The sequence below is a fragment of the Mercenaria mercenaria genome, chromosome 14 (assembly GCF_021730395.1).
Source record: "Mercenaria mercenaria strain notata chromosome 14, MADL_Memer_1, whole genome shotgun sequence".
Classification (NCBI taxonomy): Eukaryota; Metazoa; Mollusca; class Bivalvia; order Venerida; family Veneridae; genus Mercenaria; species Mercenaria mercenaria.
In genome coordinates, this window is record NC_069374.1 from 51863959 (window position 1) to 51890643 (window position 26685).

The 26685-nt window shown below is 35.2% G+C and overlaps 1 protein-coding gene across 1 annotated transcript; it reads right to left on the reverse strand.

The window, feature by feature from the left end:
• Positions 1–10072: 10072 nt before the first annotated feature.
• On the reverse strand, positions 10073–22208 carry LOC123527532 (chromosome partition protein Smc-like). The gene is made up of 8 exons (XM_045307050.2): positions 22072–22208; positions 18003–18091; positions 16372–16545; positions 15740–15859; positions 15320–15454; positions 13660–13829; positions 12875–12917; positions 10073–11152 (listed from the first exon to the last, which is right to left on the reverse strand). Exons 2-8 carry the CDS (start codon positions 18078–18080, stop codon positions 10967–10969), a joined length of 906 nt encoding a protein of 301 aa, XP_045162985.2. The 5' UTR covers positions 18081–18091; positions 22072–22208; the 3' UTR covers positions 10073–10966.
• Positions 22209–26685: the final 4477 nt, after the last annotated feature.

Genomic DNA, 26685 nt, shown 5'->3' on the forward strand with positions numbered 1-26685 from the left:
GAATGGTAGTAGGAGCCTCTTTGATGTTTATTGATAATTCATAGGCAACAGTTTTTTTTTGTTTCCTAGTAATAAACTCTGGTCAGTGATTTTTAAGCTTGTGGATGAAATATATGTGAACGAGGAGAAGAGCATTATATGCTTTTCACAGTTCAATGCCTGTATATTTTGATCCCAAAACCTTTTTTAAAAATAGGTTTTATCTACAGACAGTACATTGGAAACTGACACCACAAACAAAACACTTGTTAAATTTCACATGAATGACTTTATTTTTTACAATGCTTTCAAAACTCATAATAAGTAAATAAATACAAAAAAAAAACTGAAAAAAAAACAAAAAAAAACACGAAAACAAATGCATCTGGTGAGGATCGAACTCCCGACCTTTGGCTTTCAACGCGAACTCGCTAACCACTGCACCAATGTGAAAGTACAATATACATATAAGTACAATAAAAGTATATATAATAAATTTCAGTTATGGAAGCGTGACGAAAATTGTTTCGCATTGAAAATATTGCATTTTACCTTTTTTTTCTTCGTAGAAAATGTATTTAGCACTAAATTCTTATTATCAGACGCTCATTTACATTTTTATTCAACGTTCAAAGCAGTAAGCGAAACGCTTTTGTCAACCGTAAACAGCAATACTGATTAATTACTGGCTGTGACTAAATACAGAGTTGGTGCACCTGTGATATATTACAGACTCCGGTATATACCGGATTAACTAAATTTGAAAGAAAACATCTTAAATGTATCTATTTTGTAACCATAGTGGTACTAACCCTAACCTCTAGTCAGTATATTATGCATTTGATACACTAAATGCGTGCGGACATGCAAAAAATGACTAATTTTGCCGTGCGCTCCAATGGATAATAATTCCGCGCCTGCGCAGAACGGCTGCACCAACTCTGCAATGAGAAACATTCTTAATTACTATTGAGCATTGTGTGCTGGAAGAAACCCGAACAACACCGATTCCCAAAAAGTACCACGAATTTTCAACTCGATAGTAATTCTTTACACAGTTTTATTCATTTTGTTTTTCACACGTTTAACCGTAATGCGATGCTGTCGGCGCCGCTTCGTGGCGCCGGTAGCTCTGCTATTATTCAGAGAAAGTAGAATTAAGTGAACGAGACCAAAAAAGTTTGTTCAAAATAACGAAACATTTATTGAACTGTCCAAGCGAAGTTGCACTTCCATCAGGCAAGAACCAAGACGAACTAGCACAGGAGTTCAGCGATTTCATCATAGATAAAAAGTCAGAACTCATATTGCATCCCAGGATCAAAGTGAATCAGTACTCCAGAAGACAGACCCATAGAACTATGTGATACTGCGCGTTTGGCTGGTTTCAGTCCAGTAACAGAGGAGGAGGTGAAAAAGCTTGTTCAACAGTCAGCTAATAAGTCATGTGAATTAGACCCTCTTCCTACATTGCTCTTGAAATCGTGTATAAACGAACTTCTCCCAATATTGACGAACATTGTTAACATCTCTCTACAAAGTGCAATCGTGCCAAAATCATTTAAAACATCACGAATAAGACCATTGTTAAAAAAGCAAAGTCTTGACATAAACACACTCAAGAATTACAGATCTGTTTCCAATCTGCCATACCTCTCAAAATCCTCGAAAAAATGGTAAGCAGAAGAATTGAGGAACATCTGACAAACAATCAATTACATGAAATAAACCAGTCAGCATACAGAAAATTTCATTCAACTGAAACTGCATTGTTAGATGTTCAAAACGACATTCTCGAATCCCTAGACAAAGGTGACGTCACAGTAATTGTGATGTTGGACCTGTCGGCTGCATTCGACACCATTGACCATAAGACCCTTCTTCATAGACTCGAATTTAAGTTTGGATTCGCCGATAAACCTCTTCAATGGGTGGCATCATATCTAACAGACCGTTACCAAACAGTATGTATCGATGGCAAACTCTCTGAACCAGTCCTTATGAAATTCCGTGTTCCTCAAGGATCTGTTCTAGGCCCAAAATTCTACACGATGTACACAAAGCCAGTCGGGTTCATCCGTAGAAACCACGGTCTAAACCACCATTTTTATGCAGATGACTCCCAACTATGTCTATCGTTTAAACCAGTTGACCAAGCATCAAAGGCAGTCACAATCACGCGAGTTGAACGATGTCTAAAAGATTTCATCTCATGGATGAATTCAAACATGTTAAAACTGAATGCAGACAAAACTGAAGTAATTCTTTTTTCGAGTCAAAAACACTCCAAACATGTTGAAAATCTGGAACTGAAAGTTGGCGATTCGAGCATAAGACCATCAAAAACTGTTCGAAACCTTGGTGCTACGCTTGATTTGAACATGCACATGGACCATCATATTAATTCTGTGACTCGAACATGCTATGGCCAAATACGACAAATTGGTCACATTCGACCATATTTGGCAACTGACGCTACCAAAAGCCTTATAAACTCGCTTGTGACCTCACGATTAGATTACTGCAATGCTCTTTTGTATGGCGTGCCAAAATCAACAACGAGCAAACTGCAAAATGTTCAAAACACAGCTGCACGTCTTATTACGAAAACAACCCGTTTTGAACATATAATACCAATCCTTAAAGATCTTCACTGGCTTCAAATACAAGATAGAATAAAATACAAAATTCTCATTCAAGGCTTTGCATAGACAGTCGCCGGTGTATATGAGAGACTTACTGGAGGTTTACGTGCCAACTAGAAATCTGAGATCAGTAAGTGCAGCAACAACCCTTGTGCCACAAAAAAGTCGACTGGTTTCCTACAGTGATAGAAGTTTCAGAGTTGCCGTCGCAAAACTATGGAATTCTCTTCCTGACAATCTCAGAAAAGATTCATCACTAAATTCATTCAAAAGAGCTCTCAAAACACACCTTTTCAAAATTTTCTACAACACATAGATACCAACTGTGACTGTTTCTACCTATAATAAATATGCTATTGTTATTTTTGTGATACAGAACTACGGCAAGTCATTCGTCGCTGACGAAGATCTCTTTACTGTACATTTAACTTTTTTGTAAAATGTTTTACATTTCAACATTTATATTCCCAAGGTCTGTTTAATAAACGCACTTGTTCGTAAGGCTCTATGGGTAGGGTGGTGTGTGGTATTTCTTTATAATACAGTATATGATGGCACCATTAACCGGGGGTTTGAACCTCTATATGCAGCTCGTCTGGACGTACCAGATGCTTTAGCACTGGTATTGGCAATAGGGGTAAAATGACCTCAAGGGGAGGGGTGCAGTCATGACTGTTTGTTACAATAAGGTTGTAATTATTATCATTGTTATTATTGATAGTGTTATAATAATTGTTGTTATTATTGTGTACAACGCCATTGAATATATCATTTATAAAAATAGGCGTTTAATCAAATTATTCATTTTCAGTTTCAGTTTTATGATTGCATATGTCATGTTTGTGATTTTCCTACATATCTGCGATATGTCACATGTTTAATTGTAAAGCGCCCTTGAACGTATATTTCATATGAAAAGGGCGCTCAGCAAATCTGGTATAATAATAATATAATAAAAAACGTTCAGATATACAGCAGTGTAAATCATTCAGATGTTGGCTGCAATGAGGTCACGCCTAATGTTATCACGTGTTTCCTCAACAAGTTTCAGTTGCACCTTTAACTCACCAACCTCAATTATGACAGCCTCTTTCTGGCGTTCAACATCTCTGATTTGATTGGTCATATTCTTGCACTCCTTCTTATGGCTTTCACTGTAAGAAAGAACGGCCTTATTAAACGTAATTGAACATTATCGAGCTGCTTTTTGAATAATTAGAATTAATATAATTTTCAAAAATACACTGAATTTGTCTACTGGAGATAATGTCAAATGTGTGGAATGAAACGAATTCACAAAGAATTTAATAATTCTTTTTGCAAATGTTGCATTTTATTACGATTGAAAAGGTAGTCAGTTAGGAAATCCGTTTAGTTACACAGTGAACTTTACAAAAGACACCTGTGTCCTAATAACCTACACAAATGCGCTCAGTCAATGATCCCATTTACTGAAATGCTATAAATTATAGGTGAAACAAGATTCATAATAATGATCTCCCTAGAGGATTACTATGGTGCCATCTTTACCATGTTTCGTTAAAATGAATTCTACAATCATTCAGGTCAGACTGGGGCTGTTGGCACGTCATCTCACTGCGTTTAGGGTCTCCTTCAATCATTGAAAGAAATACTTTGACAATGTGTCAAGTAATTCCACAATATACCATATGACATTTACGTTTGTAGAAATACAGTGATGATTAGAAAATAATCAAATTGTCTTTATCAAGCTATCACATGTTTTTGCAGACAGTCAACTAAGCTTCGAACCCCTTTGTAATGTTAACGTCTTGTAATCTCGAAGTTTACCATCATGCATTGATCATTAAATCGCCCATTTTGTTTCAAGTACATGTAAAATTTAGTTAAAGACATTTAATTGGGCATGAGAGGTGATTCACTATTACGAGAATCAATTACACCGGGGTTTCTGTCAATTTGTTTTATTACATTCTATACTTGCTTTCTTTCCTTCATAAGGAGATTTTACAGAGTTGTTCAGCATGTAATGCTCATGCATCTAAACTGGTTCAATTTATATCATACGGCGAGCATTATTTTAGGCACTAGCGAGCACCTCGGTAGAGCCAGCGACCTTCCGTAAACCAGCTGGATGGCCTCCTTACATGAAAGAATTCTACAACCCCTAATTGGGGTTTCGAATCCACATGGGTGAGGGCTAATGATTCGAAACCAATGACCTTAACCCCTTGGCCACGGAGGCTCCCTAAACTGGATTAAGATTACCATTTATCCATACGTCATATCTTAAATCAATGCATAACCATTTGTATCATAAAACTAAATATTTTACCCGCACTTTTTTGTCAATGTCTTTCTTTTCCTGATGAATACAGAAAAGATGTAGTATACATGTATATCATTATCACAGAAACCAAGAATAGTATAACATAAATACATGATGTGTTTGAGTGGTCTCTCTTTCACTATTTCATTTCTTTGTGACTAACATGCCTGCACAATGGTATAATGGATAACAAGTAAATGCATGTTGCACTACTTATGGTCAATAGAGTTGTTTCTAAGAATGGAGCTAAAATAATTTGCAATTTAAATAAAACACTCCATTTTACTAGTAAGCCCATTATTATCACTATCACTCAATGATTTGTTTGTTTTAGTATCAAAAATGTATTTCGTAAGTTACCCGTCTCATTTTGATCTTCAGTCTCAGATCCATTGACAACCAAAATTCCTAGTTCTTTAATATGTTTTTTTTTTCATATTCTCAACTTTTTCAGATGGTTCGTACTTAATTTTTTAAACCTTTCCATTTTCTGTTAGAAGCACTAGATCATTTGAAACTTTTTCCAAAGCTATTCGCGCGTTTTTCATCAAGATGAACAATTCACAGTTTTGACCATTCTTTTTTAAAGCGTTGCGGCGGAATTTCAAATTATGCAAATCTTTTTGCAAAGCAATTATTTCTGTGGTGCATCCTTCAGCCGTTCTTTGTTGCTGATTCTCTTCACACGGCACGTAACATGGTCTCCAAAATCAGTAAATAGAGTTTACGTCGATGATAAATGATCAATAATCATCAGAGCTTTTAAACGGGAAGTTTAAAATTCAGCATAGCTGAAATAATTTTATTATCAACATACTATATTGAACAGAATGGGGAGTGTATATTCTTTTTGTATTGATATAAGATTGTGTTTATACGAGATCTATGTTTGATATAAATTTAGTTTTAGTCATTCATATTATAAATAAAGATATCTCATTAATTACACAATAATTATCTCATTAAGGCAATTCTGCTTGTTTGATTAACCATAAGTAATGGCGTAGTGTCATTTATCGGTTTAGTAATAGTTAAAGGACCGATTCAAGTGCATTGGGTTCTTTGACCGAGATTAACATCTTCGCAGGAAAACCCGAGATTTCACACAACGCCATTATATTTTGCAATAATGCACGAGTATCTGTCCTTTCACTGCTTTATCGCATGGAAACAATATTTCTTTTATATCCAAAATGATATAAATGTTTAAAACAAGTTTCCCACTGGCAACCCAAAATATCATATAACTATTTTGTTTGAGCCGATATATATATCTCTATACTGTTTCTATACAGCTCAATGAGAAACACTATACTGTAATTAAATGTCTAAAGTTTTTACCTACTGGTTCTCTTCCAAAGCAAATGTGGCACCACTGTTTGAGAAGGATGACACCAGCATATTATCTCTAAGACATCTAACCTCACTTCTCACTTTACAAAAAAAAATAGCATCCCTTATGATTTGCAGCATGGCTTCTGAGATAGACGTCCTTGTGCAACTCAACTCCTTGATCTCTCTGAATATCTCATAAATTCATTGAGCGAGGGCGAATAAACTGATTTTCTTCGGATCTTAAGCTTTTGACAAGGTTAGCCATCTAAAACCTTCATACTAGCTGCAATAGTATGCAGTCTCCCCGCAGGTAAATAATTGGGTTAAATCGTTTTTTCTAGGTCGTTCTTAAACTGTTGTCCTCGATGGTGTTTTCTCGGATCAAGTTCCTATTACATCTGGTGAACCACAGCGGCTCAATTCTTGGTCCACTGTTTTTTTTCCGGAATTATTTCAATGACCTCCCTTGTTCTGTTACCTCTCGGGTGCAACTCTTCCTTGATGATACGACCGTTTATATCAACATCAACTCCATTTCAGACTACAAAACCCTTCAGCATTATTCCAGCAATTAGAAAAACTGGAAGAAATGTGGGACACGGTGTTTAACCCTAGCAAGTGTCAGGTCTGACATATTTCAAGTAACCGTCCTTAACAGTTTGGATACATACATGTATAAATTGTATATTGTTGCATTATAAGGGTTGCATCGCTTACATAAAATACATGACTTTTGTATATCAAACATTAATAAAAGCACACAAACATTACTTTTTTATAAAGTTATTTTTTTTTTATTTTTTTTTGATAAAAGACATTTCTTGTTCTTTTTCTAAACAGACAAAATATTATGTATGTAAAAAAAATGGCAATCGGCCGTCTTTGATAATGATTATTGGGACAGACCTTGTAAACTATTTAATATACTATAAATACCGGCTCTGAATACAGTTATTGTGGGGGGCTAGTAGATAAAATTTGAATGTCATGATAGTGATATCGGGACTGAAAATTGAATAAGCCATCATGGGGTTCGGGCAGATGTGTTTTACAAACAGTTGTTATTATATTTGAAAATAATGATTGTACTTCTGTTGATATTAAAGCCATACGTACATTAGTTTATGGACCGTAAGTATTCTACGTTCGAGTCCAGTGGGATGAACGCTATTAAATGGTAGTTTATTTCATGCAGAGGTTTTATGCTATCCGCTTATTGCGTATGTAAAGCTAGAGCCTTATGTCCAATTTAGTGCGAACCAATTTGATTTTCAATAAAGTGTTGATTCACTTAAATATATATGACACATGTGGATGATCTACATTATATTACATTATATAAAAATGTTAGCTTCTATTAAATGAAGGGACCTCCACCCCCTGTCCGAGTTCTTCAGCTTGTTCGCTGCAGCTGTTCATTCGAAATCTCGCCTCGTTTGTAGAATTCTTCCGTGTGTGGAAGTCATGCAGATAGCTTACGGAATGTTGGTGGTTCTGCCAACATTCGCGACCATGCCGTGGCTGAAATAGTGTCAGTAGGGGCACCCCATATTTATTGATTTGATATATTGTTAGCATAAAATTTTGGTTTTGAATGTCACAAGAACTATTGATATACCCCGACGTCAGTGCCGCCTTAATATATTGTTATCGAAACTTTACAAATGTCTTTTCCCTAATAAGTATTAAATGACAATTGCTTTCATTTTGATGAAATTTTGCCTTTGTGTACATGTACGAACAAAAATATATTTGCAATTGTCAGCGAGTAAGTACAAATGTATTTCAGTAAGTAAACATAACAATTAAATCAAACTAACTTCACACGCTTCATTGAAATGATAATACTAAAGACAAAGATCATTTATGCTGAAGTATGCCACTTTTTGCACTATTGTTTTCTCAGTAAAATTCTATTCGCGATTATCAGCGAGTCAGTATCCCAGTAAGTATACCTCACAACTTAAAGAAACTTCACACACTTCTTCATGATACTAACAATTAAGTGGCATACATTCTATAACTCTTGTTGTATTTTTGATAAATTATCTCCCTTTTTGCATTTAAAATGTATGTGTGTCCCCACCCCATGATGGCCTATTCCGCGAAACGTTTGATAACAGTTAGCCCAGGCGTTCTTCGTTACTGAGCGGACACCCTTTTCAGTCTCGAAGTCATTGTGACCTTTTCTTTTGACGTACTAACACACAAAACAGCTGATGTACTGACCACAGGCAATTATCCTATGAAGTTTGACGACTGTAGACTAAGGCCTTTTTTTTATTCATGAGCAAAAACCGATTTCTGTCTCAAGGGCACTGCAACCTTGGCCTTTGAACTAGTGACACTCAAAATGATAGAGGTTATATAATGATACAGATATCCTATAAAGTTTGACTTTTGTGAGACCAAGCATTCTCTAGATATTGATCGGTAAGCAAATGGTCCAGATAGACCGGCTGACCGACAGACAATGACCAAGATAGTATACCCAATCCTCTTCGAAGTGGGGCATAATAATAAAAGTGAACACTTCTTGTGTGAGTTAGAATCCGAGTCTGGAAAACAGACTTGTAAATAACAGAGAACAACTTAGGTAAAACATGCAGTAACGAACACACTATTTTTTCAGATATCGGGGAAGTTGCTTCTTTGTTCTGATGTGTGCTAAAGATACTGTCGCCGGCTTCGAATTACTTACATATTCCCACCCCTATCCCGAACCCCCGCAGCAATACGTTCGAACATCGCCAGTGTTGTAAAATTATTTCGTGTGAGGAAGCAATCCGGCGGTCTTCGGCCTTCGTAAGGTCGGTGATATTATTTATTTTCCTGTTTGAAGTTATACACTTATAAAACGCCATGATTTTCGTCAAAGACGTACGTGTTATCATAACATTCAACTCGTCCAGTAGACTCAGTACTGAAAGCACTCCAATTTGCTTCATCTTCTAATTTCTAGACGGAAAAGTATGTGTAAGTAAAAATGCAAAAGAATGGCAAACAGAATGGACATTTAATATTATAACATATTCAAATAGAGCACATATTTATAAGAAAATATGTATTATCTTATTTACGGGCATAATGTTTAACTTATAGCATCTGTATTAAAACACACAAAAATCAACAATCAACTGCAAAACACTCTCCCTAAATAGTCATGTCTACAATAATATAAGTTATACAATGCATATTTTAATAGAATTTTGAAACTTTTATATTTCATTATTTTGAAATAGAACTGCAGTAGATGATGGTCTAGTGAAAACCCTATGACATTTGTCAAAGATATGAACAGCTTACGCTTACCTTGCCGAAAGTAAACACAAGAATAAGCTAAAGTTGTTATACGCATTTGTCTGTGTTTCAAGAGGTTTGTGACAGGTCGGCCAGGGAACCATGATAAACCTCTATACATTTTTGAGAATATATGTCTGTATGATATGCTCATCATTATGATGATCGTACTGAATACCAGGGATAGTATTCGTCAACGCTGTAAGTTTGAGACTAAGACTTTAAAAGCCTCAGTCTTCCTATTAGCTCATTAATTGTTAAAATAGCATAGACGTTGATGGAACTTCGCAAATGTCGAAGATATAAATTTGCTTTGAACAAATTATGCCCAATTTAGTATATGCTGTTTTCACACGAAGAAACTTCGCTTGCAAAATGCCAAGGTGAAGAATAAGTGTAGCTGCAGAACATAAATCTTCGCAGTGATAAACAAAAATATCTGAAGGACATCATTATTTGCATACAAAATATTTAGGCAATAAACCAGAATAGCTAAGGGATATAATTTTTTGCATACAAAATGCTAAGGTGATAAAAAATATGTAACATTTTGTCGCCATCTATTTCAAGATAAGAACCTGTAAATTTATATCTTGCCGAAAATAAACACAAGAATAGACATAGGTTCTTACTGGTGGTATATAAAATGGTATGAGTGCGAAAAAAGTCTAAGTGCCTCTCTTTCTATGTGCACTTAGATCTCTTTTGCACTCACCACTCGATATGTAATAAGAAGAAAAAAAAACAGTAAGATATGCCAAGATATAAAGAATATTTGTTTGTTGGAATGTTTGTCTCAGAGTAAGAGCTAAACTTCCCACCAAGTAAGTATTTTATTAGTAATGTTCACGAGTGAAGGGCTGTTTGATCTTTTAAGTTAAATAACCATCTTAGTATCTCATGCATTTACCTGATTGTATTATGCGCGCAGTCGTTACGTCACAATGTTTATGTCAGAAAAACGTTAAAGGATAAGAGTATCTTTTTATGTCTTTGAAATGATGTACATACGTTTTCATTAAAGTCCATTTTTATAATTTATAGGGGGTTCTCTACAACTAAGGAAATTCAGCTTACTCAACTGTTTCAGTAATATTTCAAATGATTTTCCTGAACTGGCTGCACTTGTTTTGAAAACGCATTTATCAAACACAAACTTAAATTATATCCATAAAAAGACTGACGAATTTAAGCAACAACGAGTGAAAGAAACAGAAAAATAAGACAGCGCGTAAGAAAACGATGAAAAGTAAATATAGCTATATGTTTTGTTTTCACAATCTTCCGGCGCTAATCATAAAAACAAACTGGTACATGTACTATATAGAATACACTGAGCATATAAAGCTTAAAACATTGTATGTAACCATAGCAGTTGTCAGTCTTTCTAAACGGATTAATATCGTGTATTGAATTGTCTTAAATCGCGTTCAAGTTGCTCCCTATTCATGGTTTCCTCACGATCAACTGCATCCAGCCTTGCACGAATTCTACTGAATTCTTCTCTGGTAAGGACACTCTTTCGTATGTAGTCGTGAATGATACGCATTGCAAGTGCAAGTTTATCATTCAAATCACGGTTCTGAAAGAAATAAATGAGAATGTATCGTTTGCCTCTGTAGATGAGTGCAGTATTTAAGATGCTTTTGCTTTCGACGAGGGCAATATTTAATGGTACTAACACAGTCTCTTGAAATCCTACTTCAGGAAATATATATCCTTATTACTGGATGTAAAATCCGTTATTTGCTTGAGAATTTAAGGTTTGACAACTGTGACAGTTCTGAGGTTCACTATTCATTTTGTATAAAAGAAGAAACAATACGCCTAATGAACAATTTCATCATGTTCACTGTGAACAAAGTTCCAACTATGGCCTAAGTTATTTACCTCGATAGAAAGTATGTCTGTAAAGGTGGACACTTTGCATTATGTCCACTGACAAACAGTTAAAATGTAGGGCGTACAAATGTCTTTAAGTAAAACTGAATACAAAACATATGTGTTACTCTGTTTCGGTCATGTCTGGTTTTATTATTGTGTAAGGGAACGTAAAAATTGTATCTAGTTTACAAGAGCATATAGAAACCTTCGCTTTCATTCTGTTTCTGCAGGTGTAGCAAAGAATTAGTCTTTTCCCCTCATATCACAAAGCTTTTTGTTGTAATATATTACCGAATTACATAACTTATCTTAACTTGGGCGTTAACAATATATTGCAACATCAATAAAGTTAATGAGTCTAATGCCATGGGCTTACCTAGCCTTTCACTATTTCTCTCCGCCTAAAATACTGCGGCGCAAGGTTCGTCTTTCCACCTCCGGCATTTTCTACTTACCTCTCATTCCTGACACATGGTTTGTTCCTCAACCTCTTACCTCTTATTCCAGACACGAGGTTCTGCTCTCCACTTCTGGCATTTTCTACTTATTTCTTGTTCCTGGCGAAAGTTTCGTCTCTCTACCTCTAAATTCTTGTTCCTGGTATAAGGTTCGACTGACCTCTTGTTCCTGGAACAAGGATCGTCTCTTGTCCTCTAATATTTTATACTTACCTCTTCTTCCTTGGGCAAAGTTCGTCCTTCCACTTCCGGCATATTGTACGTAACTCTTGTTCCTTGCGCAAGGTTCGCATTTCCATCTCCGGCATATTGTACATAGCTCTTTTTCCTGGCGCAAGGTTCTTCTTTCTATCTCCGGCATATTGAACTTACCTCTTGTCACTGGCACAATGTCCGTCTCTCCATCTCAGACATATTGAACTTACCTTTTGTTCCTTGCGCAATGTTCGTCTCTCCATCTCTGACATATTGAACTTACCTTTTGTTCCTTGCGCAATGTTCGTTTCTCCATCTCAGACATATTGAACTTATCTTTTGTTTTTTGCGCAATGTTCGTCTCTCAATCTCAGACATATTGAACTTACCTTTTGTTCCTTGCGCAATGTTCGTCTCTCCATCTCTGACATATTGAACTTACCTTTTGTTCCTTGCGCAATGTTCGTTTCTCCATCTCAGACATATTGAACTTACCTTTTGTTCCTTGCGCAATGTTCGTCTCTCCATCTCAGACATATTGAACTTACCTTTTGTTCCTTGCGCAATGTTCGTCTCTCCATCTCAGACATATTGAACTTACCTTTTGTTCCTTGCGCAATGTTCGTCTCTCCATCTCTGACATATTGTACTAACCTCCAGTTCCTGGTTGCAAGGTTCGTCTCTGCACCACTCGTATTTGTTTTTTATACTTACCTCCTGTGCCTGGTGCAAGGTTCGTCTCTCAACCTTCCGCAACTTGTACTTACCTCTTGTTCCCAGCGCAAAGTTTGTCTCTCCATCTCTGATATCCTGCAGATAAAAGTAATTCAGTGCCACTCTGTGGACAAAATTAAGGTTTATTGCATGTTAAATTTGCACTTAGAGGATGAAAACGCATACGGCTACAGTCGAGGCTTTCCATGAATAATAACATACGTGAATTATAAATAAATTTCTCAAGAACGAATGAACTCAAATACCACAGTAAAAATAAATATGAATCACAGCTAATGCAAACTTATATTGGCGTGACATGCATTGGCTTTGTTTCAAGTGCATATGGCATACACTCCCTTAAAATGCCTCACACATGTTTATGCAATGTGTGAAGAAATGCAAACGGACTGCCTTGCATATTAAGCACGGCTAAAGAGTTCAGTAACCAGTTGGTAATATGAATATGTGCATTGTTGTGAAACTTTCGGCGTGTATGAAGTACGTATTTGTGACATTAAATATTCGATATTTCATACTATCAGGAAAAAATAAAGAGTATCATTTTACAGCTTAGTTTAAATACAAATGTGTTAAACCGATAAATAGGAAACATTCATTGACTGAGGTTGTTCAAAGCAGAACTGAATAGCACAGCAAACGTCTTAAGGTCTTGTCACAACGCAAGCTGTAAAATGCACGTGCAAGATATGACGTCCACGGAACTAATATATCTTTCTGACCATTATATAAATGTCAAGCCTTTGAGGTTTAACATGGAATGTATTCAAATCATTGAATGCTTTTAAAGTTTTATTCATACATGCATAAGCCTAACCTTTCTTTGAACTTCTGTCCTTCAGAAGCCAGTTTGATATCAATTTTTGTTATCTCTGCTTTTAGATTCGCGTTCTCTTCTCTAAGAAGGCTTATGTTACGACCCTTATTCTCGCACTCTCGTTCACATTTGTCTATTTTTTCTTTCAGCCTAGCATTTTCCAGTTCAGCCTACAATAAAATTTAAACAATAAATTGATAGTATGTGATCAAACACTTATATCATATACGAGTTGGTATAAATTCTTAATTAGAAGAATAGTTTATTTTTGCTAAATATTATCTCTATTGGCATGTTTACATATAAGCTCTTTGGCGATGGGCCATATCAAAGGCGGTTCCCTTGCAATAATTGAAAATGTTACAAAATGTGTGATATTAAAGCGACTCAGCGAATTTGTATCTCTCAAAAATCAATTAGCCGCACCATGAGAAAACCAACATAGTGCATTTGCGACCTGCATGGAACCAGACCAGCCTGCGCCTCCGCGCAGTCTGGTCTGGTTCCATGCTGTTCGCTAACGGTTTCTCTAATTACAATAGGCTTTGAAAACGAACAGCATGTATCCTGACCAGACTGCGCGGATGCGCAGGCTGATCTGGAACCTTGCTGGTCGCAAATGCACTATGTTGGTTTTCTCATGGTGCGGCTCAATTATATGTGGATCCTTTGCATGTGAACAGTGGAACAAACTTCTTGACATATGATTTGTAACCAGTCATATTGTGCAGAAGAGACAAAACCGTTGCAACTCTTTTGAAATAATGAAGAAAATCAACATTCTTATTGTCATTTTGCCAATATCTAACATATACTTTCACTCACTTATAATTTTTAGTGTCGTATATACATTCTATACCAAACTTGGTGGTAATGAATATGTTGAAAACTTTAAGAGTCTATGGTAGCATTGTAAATATCGCGTCATTACGATAGCCCTCGTTTTATGTTTGTGAACCATTTATTTGAGAACAAATTGCCAGTTTTAAAATGGAAAATGCAACACTACCCACGCCCCCTAGCACCGGCTTAAGCAGTATTCGATCTTCAAATCTAAATGAGTTGAAATCAATGATCCCGAAGGACCAGAAATATAACAACACTGAGATGAAGTCGGGGCGACTTTTTACGGCTGCCACACAGCACTTAACACCCGCTGTTGTGAAGTAAATATAATCTGAAAAGTAGATCCGTCGGAAGCACAGAGAACAATACATTTGTATTCATTTGTCATATAATAGGCTATGTCTAAATTCCATATTATATTATGTTAGGACATTTATTCATGTTCTTCAAAAAAAATAACTTTGGTTTAGAGATTATTTTGATCATATGATACCCCACACTGAGAGAGATTCTCGCGTTTCGTGGCAAAGAGTAAAAGCATTACTGCCCGAAAACATATAATTCAAAAGGAAATGACGTCGACGTGTAATAACAACATACACATTCCCGCATGTTTCATGGGAATTTAATGACGCTGATTGATGATTAGAATAGCGTTAACTCGTGTTTATTTTACGTTGTAACATCTTCAGAATCCCTACTGGGCTCGACAACAACAAATCCCTCGGGATTCTGCAGATGTTATTACACGTAAAAAACAATGTGTAATTGTTTTGTTGTCATTACAGAACTGCACTAACGGAAATTACTTTACCTCTCTCAAGGATCTTTCTTTAGCTGTCGCATCATTTTCAAGTTTCACCAAGGTAATTCTCCTATCTATTTTCTCTTTCTCTATTTCCTGTCTTAAACCATGAATTTCTTCCATTGCGGTCTCGGCTCTCTGTCTCTGAAATGTCCGAAAAGGTTATATAGCCGCAGTTTTTGTGATAAAACTAAGTTTTCAGCTATTTTATATATGAAGTTTCCCAACTAATAAAATATTGTTTACTTTTTTTGAGGGGGGGCGGGGGAGGGTCGGGGAGGGGGTATTTGTAGATTTGAATTAGCTTCAAAGGTTTCAACTGTGGTTATAAAATGTTAAAGATCCTATATCTCGAGTCTTTTGACTGATACTTCAAACTCGCAACGCTAAATGGATAAATCACGTGACAATACTCATCTGATAACTAACCGCTTCCTGCAGTTCTCGTTCAAGATCTGAACATTTCCGCTCAAGTGGCTGTACCTTCCTCTCAAGATCTTGGATAGTTCTTTTCAGATCCTGCTCTGATCTATGTCTCATTTCCAGTTCCTGAAGTTACGATCATCATAGATATGCATTTGTTATGTTGTTAATGAAAATTACAACCTCGTTTCTATCAAATATTGGCAGTAAATATAAATATGTACATATGTAGATATATACTAGCATTTGTGCGACTCGTGATGTCAATCAACAGCAGTGAAACAAATATTATCAATTATTGTTCTTTCTGTCTCGACTGTAACGACTCCAGGTTTGCTAAATTTTACGTCGGAAGGCCTTTTCTATTTTTAAATAAATAGAGTAAATGATAAATAAATTATGTTTTAAAAAAACTCCCTCTCAGGACCGGCACCATTTGAGACATAATCAGTCTGTGTTGCCTTCTCTGTGTTGATAAAGTGTATCAAACAAGGCTCCAAGATGATAAAATTGAGTTTGTAACCAAAAGCAAATTTAACCTCAAAATCTCCCATGTTACTTGTGTTTTGAGAGTTCTATTTAAACCCAGCTTCACAACGTAGTTCTACACAATGTTCCTGAAAGTGACCAGTAACTACCTCGTCCAACCTTTGCTGAAGCCTTTGGTTTTCTCTTTCAGCTGTTTCTTTCTCGGCCTCTAAAGCGTCAATATTTTCTTGAAGCGTCTCGACACGATTTGCATTTTCGGTGATAAGTGCCCGCATTCTATCCCGTATCTCCATTACACTACTTCTACGTGTCAAAGCTTGAAACTGAAATAGATTTTAGTCATTTTCATCTGTTGATGGCAGATTGATGACAGAAAATATCTAATGGAGATACAAACATTTGAGCTTGCAGCATGAGGGTATATTTTAATAATTAAATCCCTTGTAAAGATCCTTTGGAAGCGAAAGCATGCAACCAGTCAAAAAGAGCAGACTCTGTTTCAGTTTGCTAGTTCGTGAGTGGTGATAAAATTTGCAGCATCTCTCATGCCCCTAAACATTAAGCGGAACTCTGACATACAGTAACATTGAATGGACGCTATGATCCTACAGGATCAGAAATAACAAGAGCATCGCCTGTGGGTGCCAACACTCGTCTGTAAGCGCTTTACATAAGACAATGATATGCAAGAAAATAGCTATGGTTCTTTGCCTTCTTACTCACCCATTGAAGACAAAAATGTATTAAGTTTCAAAGCTATAGTTTCCAAAAAGTTTAACCTAAACAAATAGCTAACCAAAAAATACCAATTTTCTAAGTAAAAAAAAGTGCCATAATTCTGACAAAATGAAAGAGAGAGTTATCGTACTTGGCCTACTTACTATTCGAATGACAATAAACTAAAGAAAAAGTTTCAAAGGTATAACTCTTACAGTATTTATGAAAAGATAACCTAAACAAAATCCTTTTCACAAAGAAATTCTAATTTTCAAAGTACATTTAGTGCTACAATCCGGGCAATATGCATATCAGTAATAGTTCTTGGTCAACATACATAACTAATGATGATAAACAAGTCTGCAACGTCAAAGAGCTGTTGCAGTTAAATCATTTAAGAAAAGAAGGCTTTACAAAGAAATTAACAGCCTTTGCAAACAGCTTGGAACCAGATCAGACGCCGATTAAATCGGCGTCTGATCAGGTTCCAAGCTGTTTGCTACTCTGACAATATTTCTTCCAATTTTGGAGCAAACTGAATGAACTTTACAATTTTAGCAGACGACATTTCCAGCAGACGACAATTTATCTAGCATGCTAAAGGTTAACTAAGAAATTCCAGTTTCTTAGGTAAAACAAGGACAATGATTCTTACAAAATACATGTTACAGTTACTTGCACATCTAATGGTGATGAATAAGTGTTTAAAAGTTCAAAGCTACAATTTTTATAGTTTTTGACAAGAAATGAACCTAAACAAAAACCTTAACTAACGCCTATGCCGATGATCAAGTGCGACAATTGCTTGTAGATTTTTTTTCAAAAATCAGACGTGCTTATAACAACACTAAAGTCGTGAAGGAGATTTCTTATTGTGATTGGGACCAGTAAAAGATTTTAACATGCGTCTCTTTCATTTAACAAATAATTACTTTATTGACTTCTTATTGGCTACCGACAGCAGAACTAGTGACGACTGTTAATTTGCCATATGTACGTGATATCGTGACCGGCGCTCCTATCGATATTTCGCTGTATTTATTTTTTAAATATGAGCACTTACTCTTTCAGAAATTTCATTCTCGATTCTGTCATGTTCCATTAACATCTCTTCCAGGCTGGTCATTTCCGTCTCCGTCATGTTTACAAGACCTACAAATTAAGATGTTCTTTCAAATTAAGTCAATGTCTGAATCGAATAAGCAAAATCAAAAAATGAATTCCTTGAATACAAATTGCCAGTTTTAATAATAAGCTTGTCATGTGTTTACTTATGCAAATCAACGCCACTATAACATTTTCCAGGATTGGCTTGCAATACCGTAAGCTTGATGAATGTGAATGTATTTCAACCGAAAAACATGATAACAGGGGTTAAGAATTTTGAAAGATAAAAAAATTCTTAGCTCGAGTGTTTTTCCTCTTTTCTATTAAACAAATATTCACTGGCGTTGTACATTAAATTATACCAGATTTATATAGCGCCCAAAGCGCTTTACATAGTTCAAATGCACCCACATAGGGCGCATAATTCATCCTCTATTAGTACAGACACAGAGAGATCTGACCAGAGGGACAGAGTGAGACAAAGCCCCCACGACAGAGAGATCAGAAATCAGATACAGACTTATCCGGCTAACTTAGCCTAGCTCGTTGCGAAAAAGACAGCCTGGTTCTTTAACGTGCCCAGTGTATAGCACTGATACACGCAAGGATTGCCTGGGTTCCTGACCAGTACACCTCTAGATATTGTGATATTTTGTCTATATCTTTTACCTTTAGCCTGCTGGCGGCAAGCGATTTTGCCTTTGTGACCAGTGCAGACCAATATCAGCTTGCACGTCCGTGCATGCTGATCATGGTCTGCACTGTTTGTTATTCAGTCAGTAAATTTTCAGTGAACACCCCTTTGTATAATAATTGGTACTGTCCAAATTGAATGATGCACAAGTTCATTTTTTGAACTTTAGCAGGGCAAAGGTTAAAATTACATGTAGTAAATTTTAATATGCAAGTTCTTTTAGAACATTATATTGTAACTGCCATACTGGAAATTCCAAATTCGAAGTATGCACACTTATAGTAAATTTTACGATATCTCCATTTTATTTATGGTATACTAGTCTCAAATTTCATACAGTAACTACATATAGTTTATGTAAACATAAAGTTAACGGCTAATTTGTGTTAACAGTGCTGTGCATTAGGTTTGAAATAGTGCGCATGTAACACATGTATATAGCATAACACAGTTTAAATGTCTACTACCACTTAAACCTGAGTTTTAATTTTCATTTATGAATGTAGCTATATATAAACAATTGATTCAAAAACCTAGTAAAATTAAATACATTTGATGAGGATTTTCAATATTAGAAGTAAATATCTAAACATGAAATATTTTAGTGAAAGATGGGCATTGATACCTTTATACCTTTAAAATGTAACATGTAAAACGAGTAAAATTCATTTTAAATCTATACTAGGCCATCTTTCACTAAACAAATAATTGTTATACTCTTAGGTACATGTCATTCCTCATCATGCTTCTTATTATTTTTCTATTTTCCAGCATAAAACTGCTGTTTTTGTAATTTTTCGGGGGTGTTAAACGTTTGTTAACAGAGACACTGTAGGGAATCACATGATCAAAATAATCTCTAAAACAAAATAAATTTATGAATAATATGGGATTAGTTTGATGCAAGTTTTGCTGTAAATCTAAAATATAGCCTATCATATGGCAGCATAGATGTATCTTAAAACCACATAGATTTCAATCACAATTACCCTCTGGTTACCTGGAACACTTCAAGAGACTGAGTCTTCTTATTTTCCTTAGTGTTTGTAATTACAGGAAATATACCATCATTGTTAACTACATAATCATTTAACACTTTTCATTTGTCATATGATAGGCTATGTCTAAATTCCATATTATATCATGTTGGGACATTTATTTATGTTCTTCAAAAAAATAACTTTGGTTCAGAGATTATTTTGATCATGTGATACCCCACACTAAGAGAGATTCTCGCGTTTCGTGGCAAAGAGCAAAAGCATTACGGCCCGAAAACATATAATTCAAAAGGAAATGACGTCGACGTGTAAAAACAACATACACATTCCCGCATGTTTCATGGGAATTTAATGACGTTGATGGATGATTACAAAAGCGTTAACGCGTGTTTATTTTACGTTGTAACATCTTCAGAATCCCTACTGGGCTCGACAACAACCAATCCCTCGGGATTCTGCAGATGTTATTACACGCACAAAAACCCATGCGTTATCCATACGTTTACTGTAAACCCTGTCCCAGTTTCGAGTCAATAAGTTATTTATATTCTATGTTTTAAACTTTTCCAGACTGTTTCATCATAAATAGTTTTACAATACTTTATAGTCTGGGTTATTCTGACCTTTTCTAGAATCTTCTTTACATTCTCTGTGATACATGAAAGCGCTGGAAACTTCCATTATGGTTTAAAGAGAAAACAGTCTGAAGACAGGACAGAACTTAAGTAAGGTCTTATTGAAATAGAGAAAAGTAGAAACTTCACAGGTGGCTCAACACGACAAAAACAAAAATGTTGCAGGCTCGGTTTGATTGAGCCTGTTCATGGTCGGTAGTGGAAATGCATGCTACCGTCCACGCCCTCTAGCCCCGGGTTGAGCAGAACTCAACATTTACACATGCTTAAAGTACAAAAAGCAATTTAGAGACATCCGTATTCAAACGGCGGTGAACATGAAACCTTCAATGATACACGTGTTGAGGCGTGTAATTCCATGAAGAGCGGCGTTTGGTCCCCAGATAAAGTAAAGGGTTTGCCCCAAACGAGAAAAACTTTCTTAACAGCAAACGTTTACCAGTTTGGACATTTAACATTTTGGTAGATAAACAATAACATTGTGGATTGAATGATATCTCTAAAGAGAGGATTTATATTCTTTGGAATTTAGAATTATTACTGACTGGATTTAAATTTGACTAAGACAGGATTTAGCATATTCTTGCAAATTAGATTTGACTTTACGGCTTGTTATCATTTTCATGTATTTGATTTGTTACTTTTCATAATAAACTTTGTTGGTGGTTTTGTTTTATTCCTTTAGTATTTTAAGTAACAAGCAATTGTTACCCTTAGACGTAAGAATACGCATATATAAATATATTTTTAAATGCAGAAAATTCTCATGAAATACATTTTATTTGGTGAAATGAAAAAGAACTACATGTTCACGTTAAATGTCGTGAGGAGATAGTTCTTTCGTTTAAAAAAATCTGCCAGTTATTTCATTGATAGTACAAATGCATATTGTAGCTAGTTATAGAGGATATTACATTAGTATATTTTTTTTCATATTTAATTAATTAAACGAGTTGAATAAAATAATAAAATGCGGGACTCCGCCGAGCACTTAATCAATTTTATTCAACGAGTTTAATAGATTTAATGTGGAAAGACATAAATTATAATATTCTTTTCATCACATGTACGCTTTACCTGCTGAAACATCAAACTGTCTTCATTCTTTGCCTATTATAGACCAAATTAAGCGACATCAACTTCAAAGCTTTATTACACTAGTGTTTTACCAAAATGATGGCAATGAAACGGATTATCTTTCACGTGATCAAATTCATTCTTTTCTCTTTCTCGTTATCAAATTCATTCGTTACAAAACATTTATACTTTATCAAAAAATAGTGAAATCGTAAAATGTGTGAAATTATTTGACAGTGTACGCTAGCTTGTTAACCCTTTCCCGGCTAAATTTCTGTAATGAACTTGTCCATCTTCCAGTTTGGACAGTACCATTAACTGTTAAAAAGGGTGCTTACCAAAAAATACTGACTGAATAGCGAACAGTGCAGATCATGATCAGACTGCACGGATGTGCAGGCTGATTATGATCTACACTGGTCGCAAAGGCAGAACCAATCGTGTCTAGCATGGTAAGGGTTAAAGGTAACAAAGCATGTTTAGTTTTAAAAAATGTGTCATCAGCAAAAGTACCTACTGTTGTGAGAAAAAAAAATGATAAGTGTCTACATTCGTAGTCTAAAAGGCTCACATTACCAAAGTAACCTAAATGATATTTTCGTGAGAACAATAATCACTCACCTCACAAAAGAATTATAACTATCAACAAACACTTGCCACACCTTTCTGCCACAAATGCGCTCAAATTATTCGTTGCAATATTTAAATGAAACATAAGCAATATTATTAAATTATGACATTAAGGATTGTCTGATATAAGGTTAAATTGGAGGTGAGCCATAAACTTCAGCCATCTTTGCCAGAAAAATGTTTTATTTCAATTTGCGCAATATTTCTTATTTCTTTACACACACTTGGCAAATTATTACCGCTATTTCAAGTTATTGATCTAATTATAGAACAAATGTGCATGTTTAAATTAAAAATATATTATTGTTTAATTAGGTTTAAAATATCATTACAACAAGATATATAAAAGCAGTAACATAATTAGCATTTTATATTTAAAGAATGTTTACTGTAAATTATTAGGATGGTTAAGTAATCAACCAATGTAACACTATCGTTTTCGCCTGGCAGTTATTCGACACATGTCCTTACGCTTTCATGATCTTGTGACTAAACTTGGTCCAGATACTTTGCGAAACCTAGTTTCAGTTGATATGTGAGAAATTGAATCAACAATTTGAAGAAAAAATGTTGTTTAATTTAATATCTAGTTTTAGCCATTTATAAACTATGTGACAGTTCTTACTCCTCCTACAACTTCTTTTATCAAATGTTCCAACTGAAACTACAAGTCATTGAACTGTGTTGTTATATTCAGATATATCATAAAACTAGAAGATATCAGAGATGTCCATTTGGTGGCAAATCCGTTTAATATCAGAGAAGTCCGTTTAATGATATCAGATAGGTCCGTTTAATGGTATCAGAGAGGTCCGTTTAATGATATCAGAGAGGTCTGTTTAATTACATAAAGACGGTCTGTTTAATGATATCAGAAAGGTCCGTTTAATTATATAAAATTGTCTGTTTAATGATATCAGAGTTATCCGCCTAATGATGTCAGAAGGTCCGTTTAATGATATCAGAGAGGTCTGTTTAAAATTATATAAAAACGGTCTGTTTAATGATATCCGGGAGGTCTGTTTAATTGTTTAAAACGGTCGGTTTACTGATATCAGAAAGGTCTGTTGCATTTTATAAAAAAAGTCTGTTTAATGATACTAGAGAGGTCTGTTTAATTATATCAGAGAGGTTTGTTTAATTATATAAAAACTGTCTGTTTAATGATATCGGAAACCTCTGCCTAATGATATTAGAAGGTCCGTTTAATTATATCAGAGAGCTCCGTTTAATAATATCAGAGGTGTCCGTTTAATGATATACGAGAGGTCCATTTAATGATGTGAGAGAGGTATGTTTAATGCTCTGTGAGATTTTCCTCTAATGATATAAGAAAGGTCCGTTTAATGATATAAGAGAGGTCCGTTTAATGATATAAGAGATGTCCGTTTAATGCCCTCCGAGATTTCCCTGTAATGGTATAAGAGAGGTCCATTTAATTATATCAGAGAGGTCCGTTTAATAATATCAGAGAGGTCCATTTAATTGTATGATATAGGAAGGGTCAATATTTTTAACTTGCCAGTTAAAGGTTTATAGAAAATTAATTATTCAGGTGTTTATTTGAATAGGCGTTTTTTAACCGACTTTAAACGCACAAGTCCTACGACACTAAGTACAAAATACAAGTTTTCACTTCTTAATTAATATCACTCTGTATGAATTTTAGTTTTGCAAGTAGAATATAACTTTATCTATCGGTGAAGTAGCTTTAGTTTACGTAACTGGCCAATACATTTTTATGCAAGCAAGCATTATCATTTAAATGAATAAAAGGATTGCATGTTTGATATGATTTTTAAAATCATTAGCAAGACATAAATTACCAAAATCGAACTGATTCAAGAAGATAATTATATTCGTTTTGTTATTTATATTTAATTAATCGACTGAACATACAGATATAATTTTGGGAACACATCAAAGATTTTAGATAAAAAGGCCATGGTGCGAATTGCCTTATGTCCTTTATCTCAAGAGGGCCATTTAATACAGTGCAACCTCTGTAGAGCAACAGTCTATGGGAGATAAAAATATTGACTGTTATGCAGAGGTTGTTGTTCTGGAGAGGTAAATTTGATAGTAAATTTCAGCTTAGTGAAATTTTGATGATGTTGTTATAGAGGGGTTTTTGTTTATGAGAGGGCCGCTCTGGAGAGGTTGCACTGTACTTAAAATTCATAACTTAGTAAATCATTAATAATTTGAAGAAATTAAAACTTAATAATTGTGTAAAAGCTAGTGTATCAAATTAAGGAGAGAGAGATAGAGAGAGAGAGAGAGAGGGAGAGAGAGAGTGAGAGAGAGAGAGAGCATACAACACATTCATCCGGCGACGGTTTATAAAAAGCAGTTGAATGAATTGGCGCTTTGGGAGTAACTGTAGGGACTGTTCAAGAAGTTGTCTATCCAGAAATTGACTACCATCGATTTGGAACATCCATGATGTTTGGTTTGGGTAATTACCACGATGATATAGATGTATATATTTTCATATTTCCGAAAGCAACTGATGATAACGCTTTGAAGCACGAGCCTAAACAGCTTAATGAGTGTCAGCTTTGACTGACGGAGGTCGAAGGATCGACTTCTAGCCGAGACATACCAAAGATGTGAGAAACTGTTGCTGGGCACTCAACATTTAAAGGTTTGCATCAGACGGTAAAATGAGCCCTGGTAAGAATATGTTAATTGATACCTCGTTTGTCACACAAGGCTGTTGCAACTAATACTGTCTCTTGATGAAATACGACCTTACATAAAGCTTACTTTGACCTCTAATATGTTTGGCGTAATTATATATACTTCTCCTACCATTATATGATAAACCCTGAATATATTTATTTTATGCTAACTGATGAAATACTGTATTTTATCAGTGAGGTATAATCCATATCACTCACTGCATATCACTCACTGTAAATGATATAGCTTTGCCGATCTACTTGTACATTGTGTATAAATTTTAAATTATTTGCTTAAAACAGGATGAAAATTGTAGTCGCACTTTGTTCTTTATAGTATATTTCTCGATTCAAATTATTTTACTTAATGAGAATTTCATAACGTTATGCAGCAAGAAATAAAATAAAATGGAACTTTATGTCGTGTGCGTCTTCCTAACGTCACGACACGTCTGATGTCATGTTCGTTTACGCGCGTCTGTTTTCCGCGCTGAGATTTAAAACTGCTGCAAAATGCATATCTCAACGTAATTAAACATAAAAAAAGAAAATGTGTTTGTTTTTCGTGAATATAGAATATCTCGCCTCAAAGTGAGAAAATTTTCATATTTTCATGAGCGCGTAGAACGGAAACACAAGATTAGAATTGATCGTAGGTTACTGTCAAGAAAGAACGTTTAAAGTATACATTAAGAGTTTTACTTCTGCTTTGCCGGCATAATATCCGTATGGACCTTCGTAGGTTAAAGCGTATACTCACAGATAACAACTTGCATCGAGCCTCACTCGGGGCGTTGAATTCTTCATGTGAGGAAGCCATCCTGCTGGCTTACTGAAGGTCGGTGTTCTACCCAGGTGCTCTCTCGTGATGAAATAATGCACGGAGGGGCACCTGGGGTCTGCCTCCACTATCAAAGCTGGAAAGTCGCCATATGACCTATAATTGTGTCGGTAAAATATGTTGATACAGTCAAACCAGTAAACTGAGTACTGATTTTGCAAAAATACTCGAGTATTACAAAATATGTTTATTTCCTTTCAAATTCAAATGCATCTATATTAAATATTTTCTGGGGCACATTTGCGTAAGTTAATGAACTGAATGGCTTATGTCAGTAGAAAATACATACGGAATTTCGACATCATACGCTTATCTACATAGAAAATTTAAAACAATACATAACCACTTTGCTTATAAAGAAATTACAAATTCTTTTAAAATACATTATTTTTAATCCAAGGCAGAAGTTACAACTTCACTACGACACTTGCCCCAGGTTTTCCAACCCTTACCTGTTTCAAATTTAATAGCGCTGTCAATATTTATTTAACACACTTCAAGGTTCGCACATAAATGAGATAAGCTTTGCATATTTTAGAAGTGAAGATTTATTCAAGTATTTTTTTCTCATTTCGGAGTTAAAATGAAAGTCAACATTATTCTGGATAACCCCTCGTTTTGTCAAAATATCACCATGCAGTCATTCGTGCAGTTAATAAAGCAATCGGACGCACAGACTGATCTTGGTCTGCACTGGTCGCAAAGGCAGAATCACTTGCCACCAGCAGGCTTAATGTTAGATACTATCGGATTCCATCAAGCTTTCAAGACTTTGGTCTAAATTTAGTGGTAGAAAACATGATGTTAGAAATTTATATTTACTTGAAATATAATAAAGAAGATATGTTACCGCGCAAAATTTAATCAGGAATAGACTGTCTCACAACCATTTCGTATCTATCCGCTATACATTGTAGTTCAATGCGGAATTATTTACCACCTCTGACGTCATTATCGTTACAGACCGGAATATTTGGCTTACTCTATCACCTCCTTTGAGGCAGCCGTGGACTTGATCACAAACTTACAAGTACTCATGCCCAGTAAAAATAGTTCAACATACTTTGAATATATACTAAT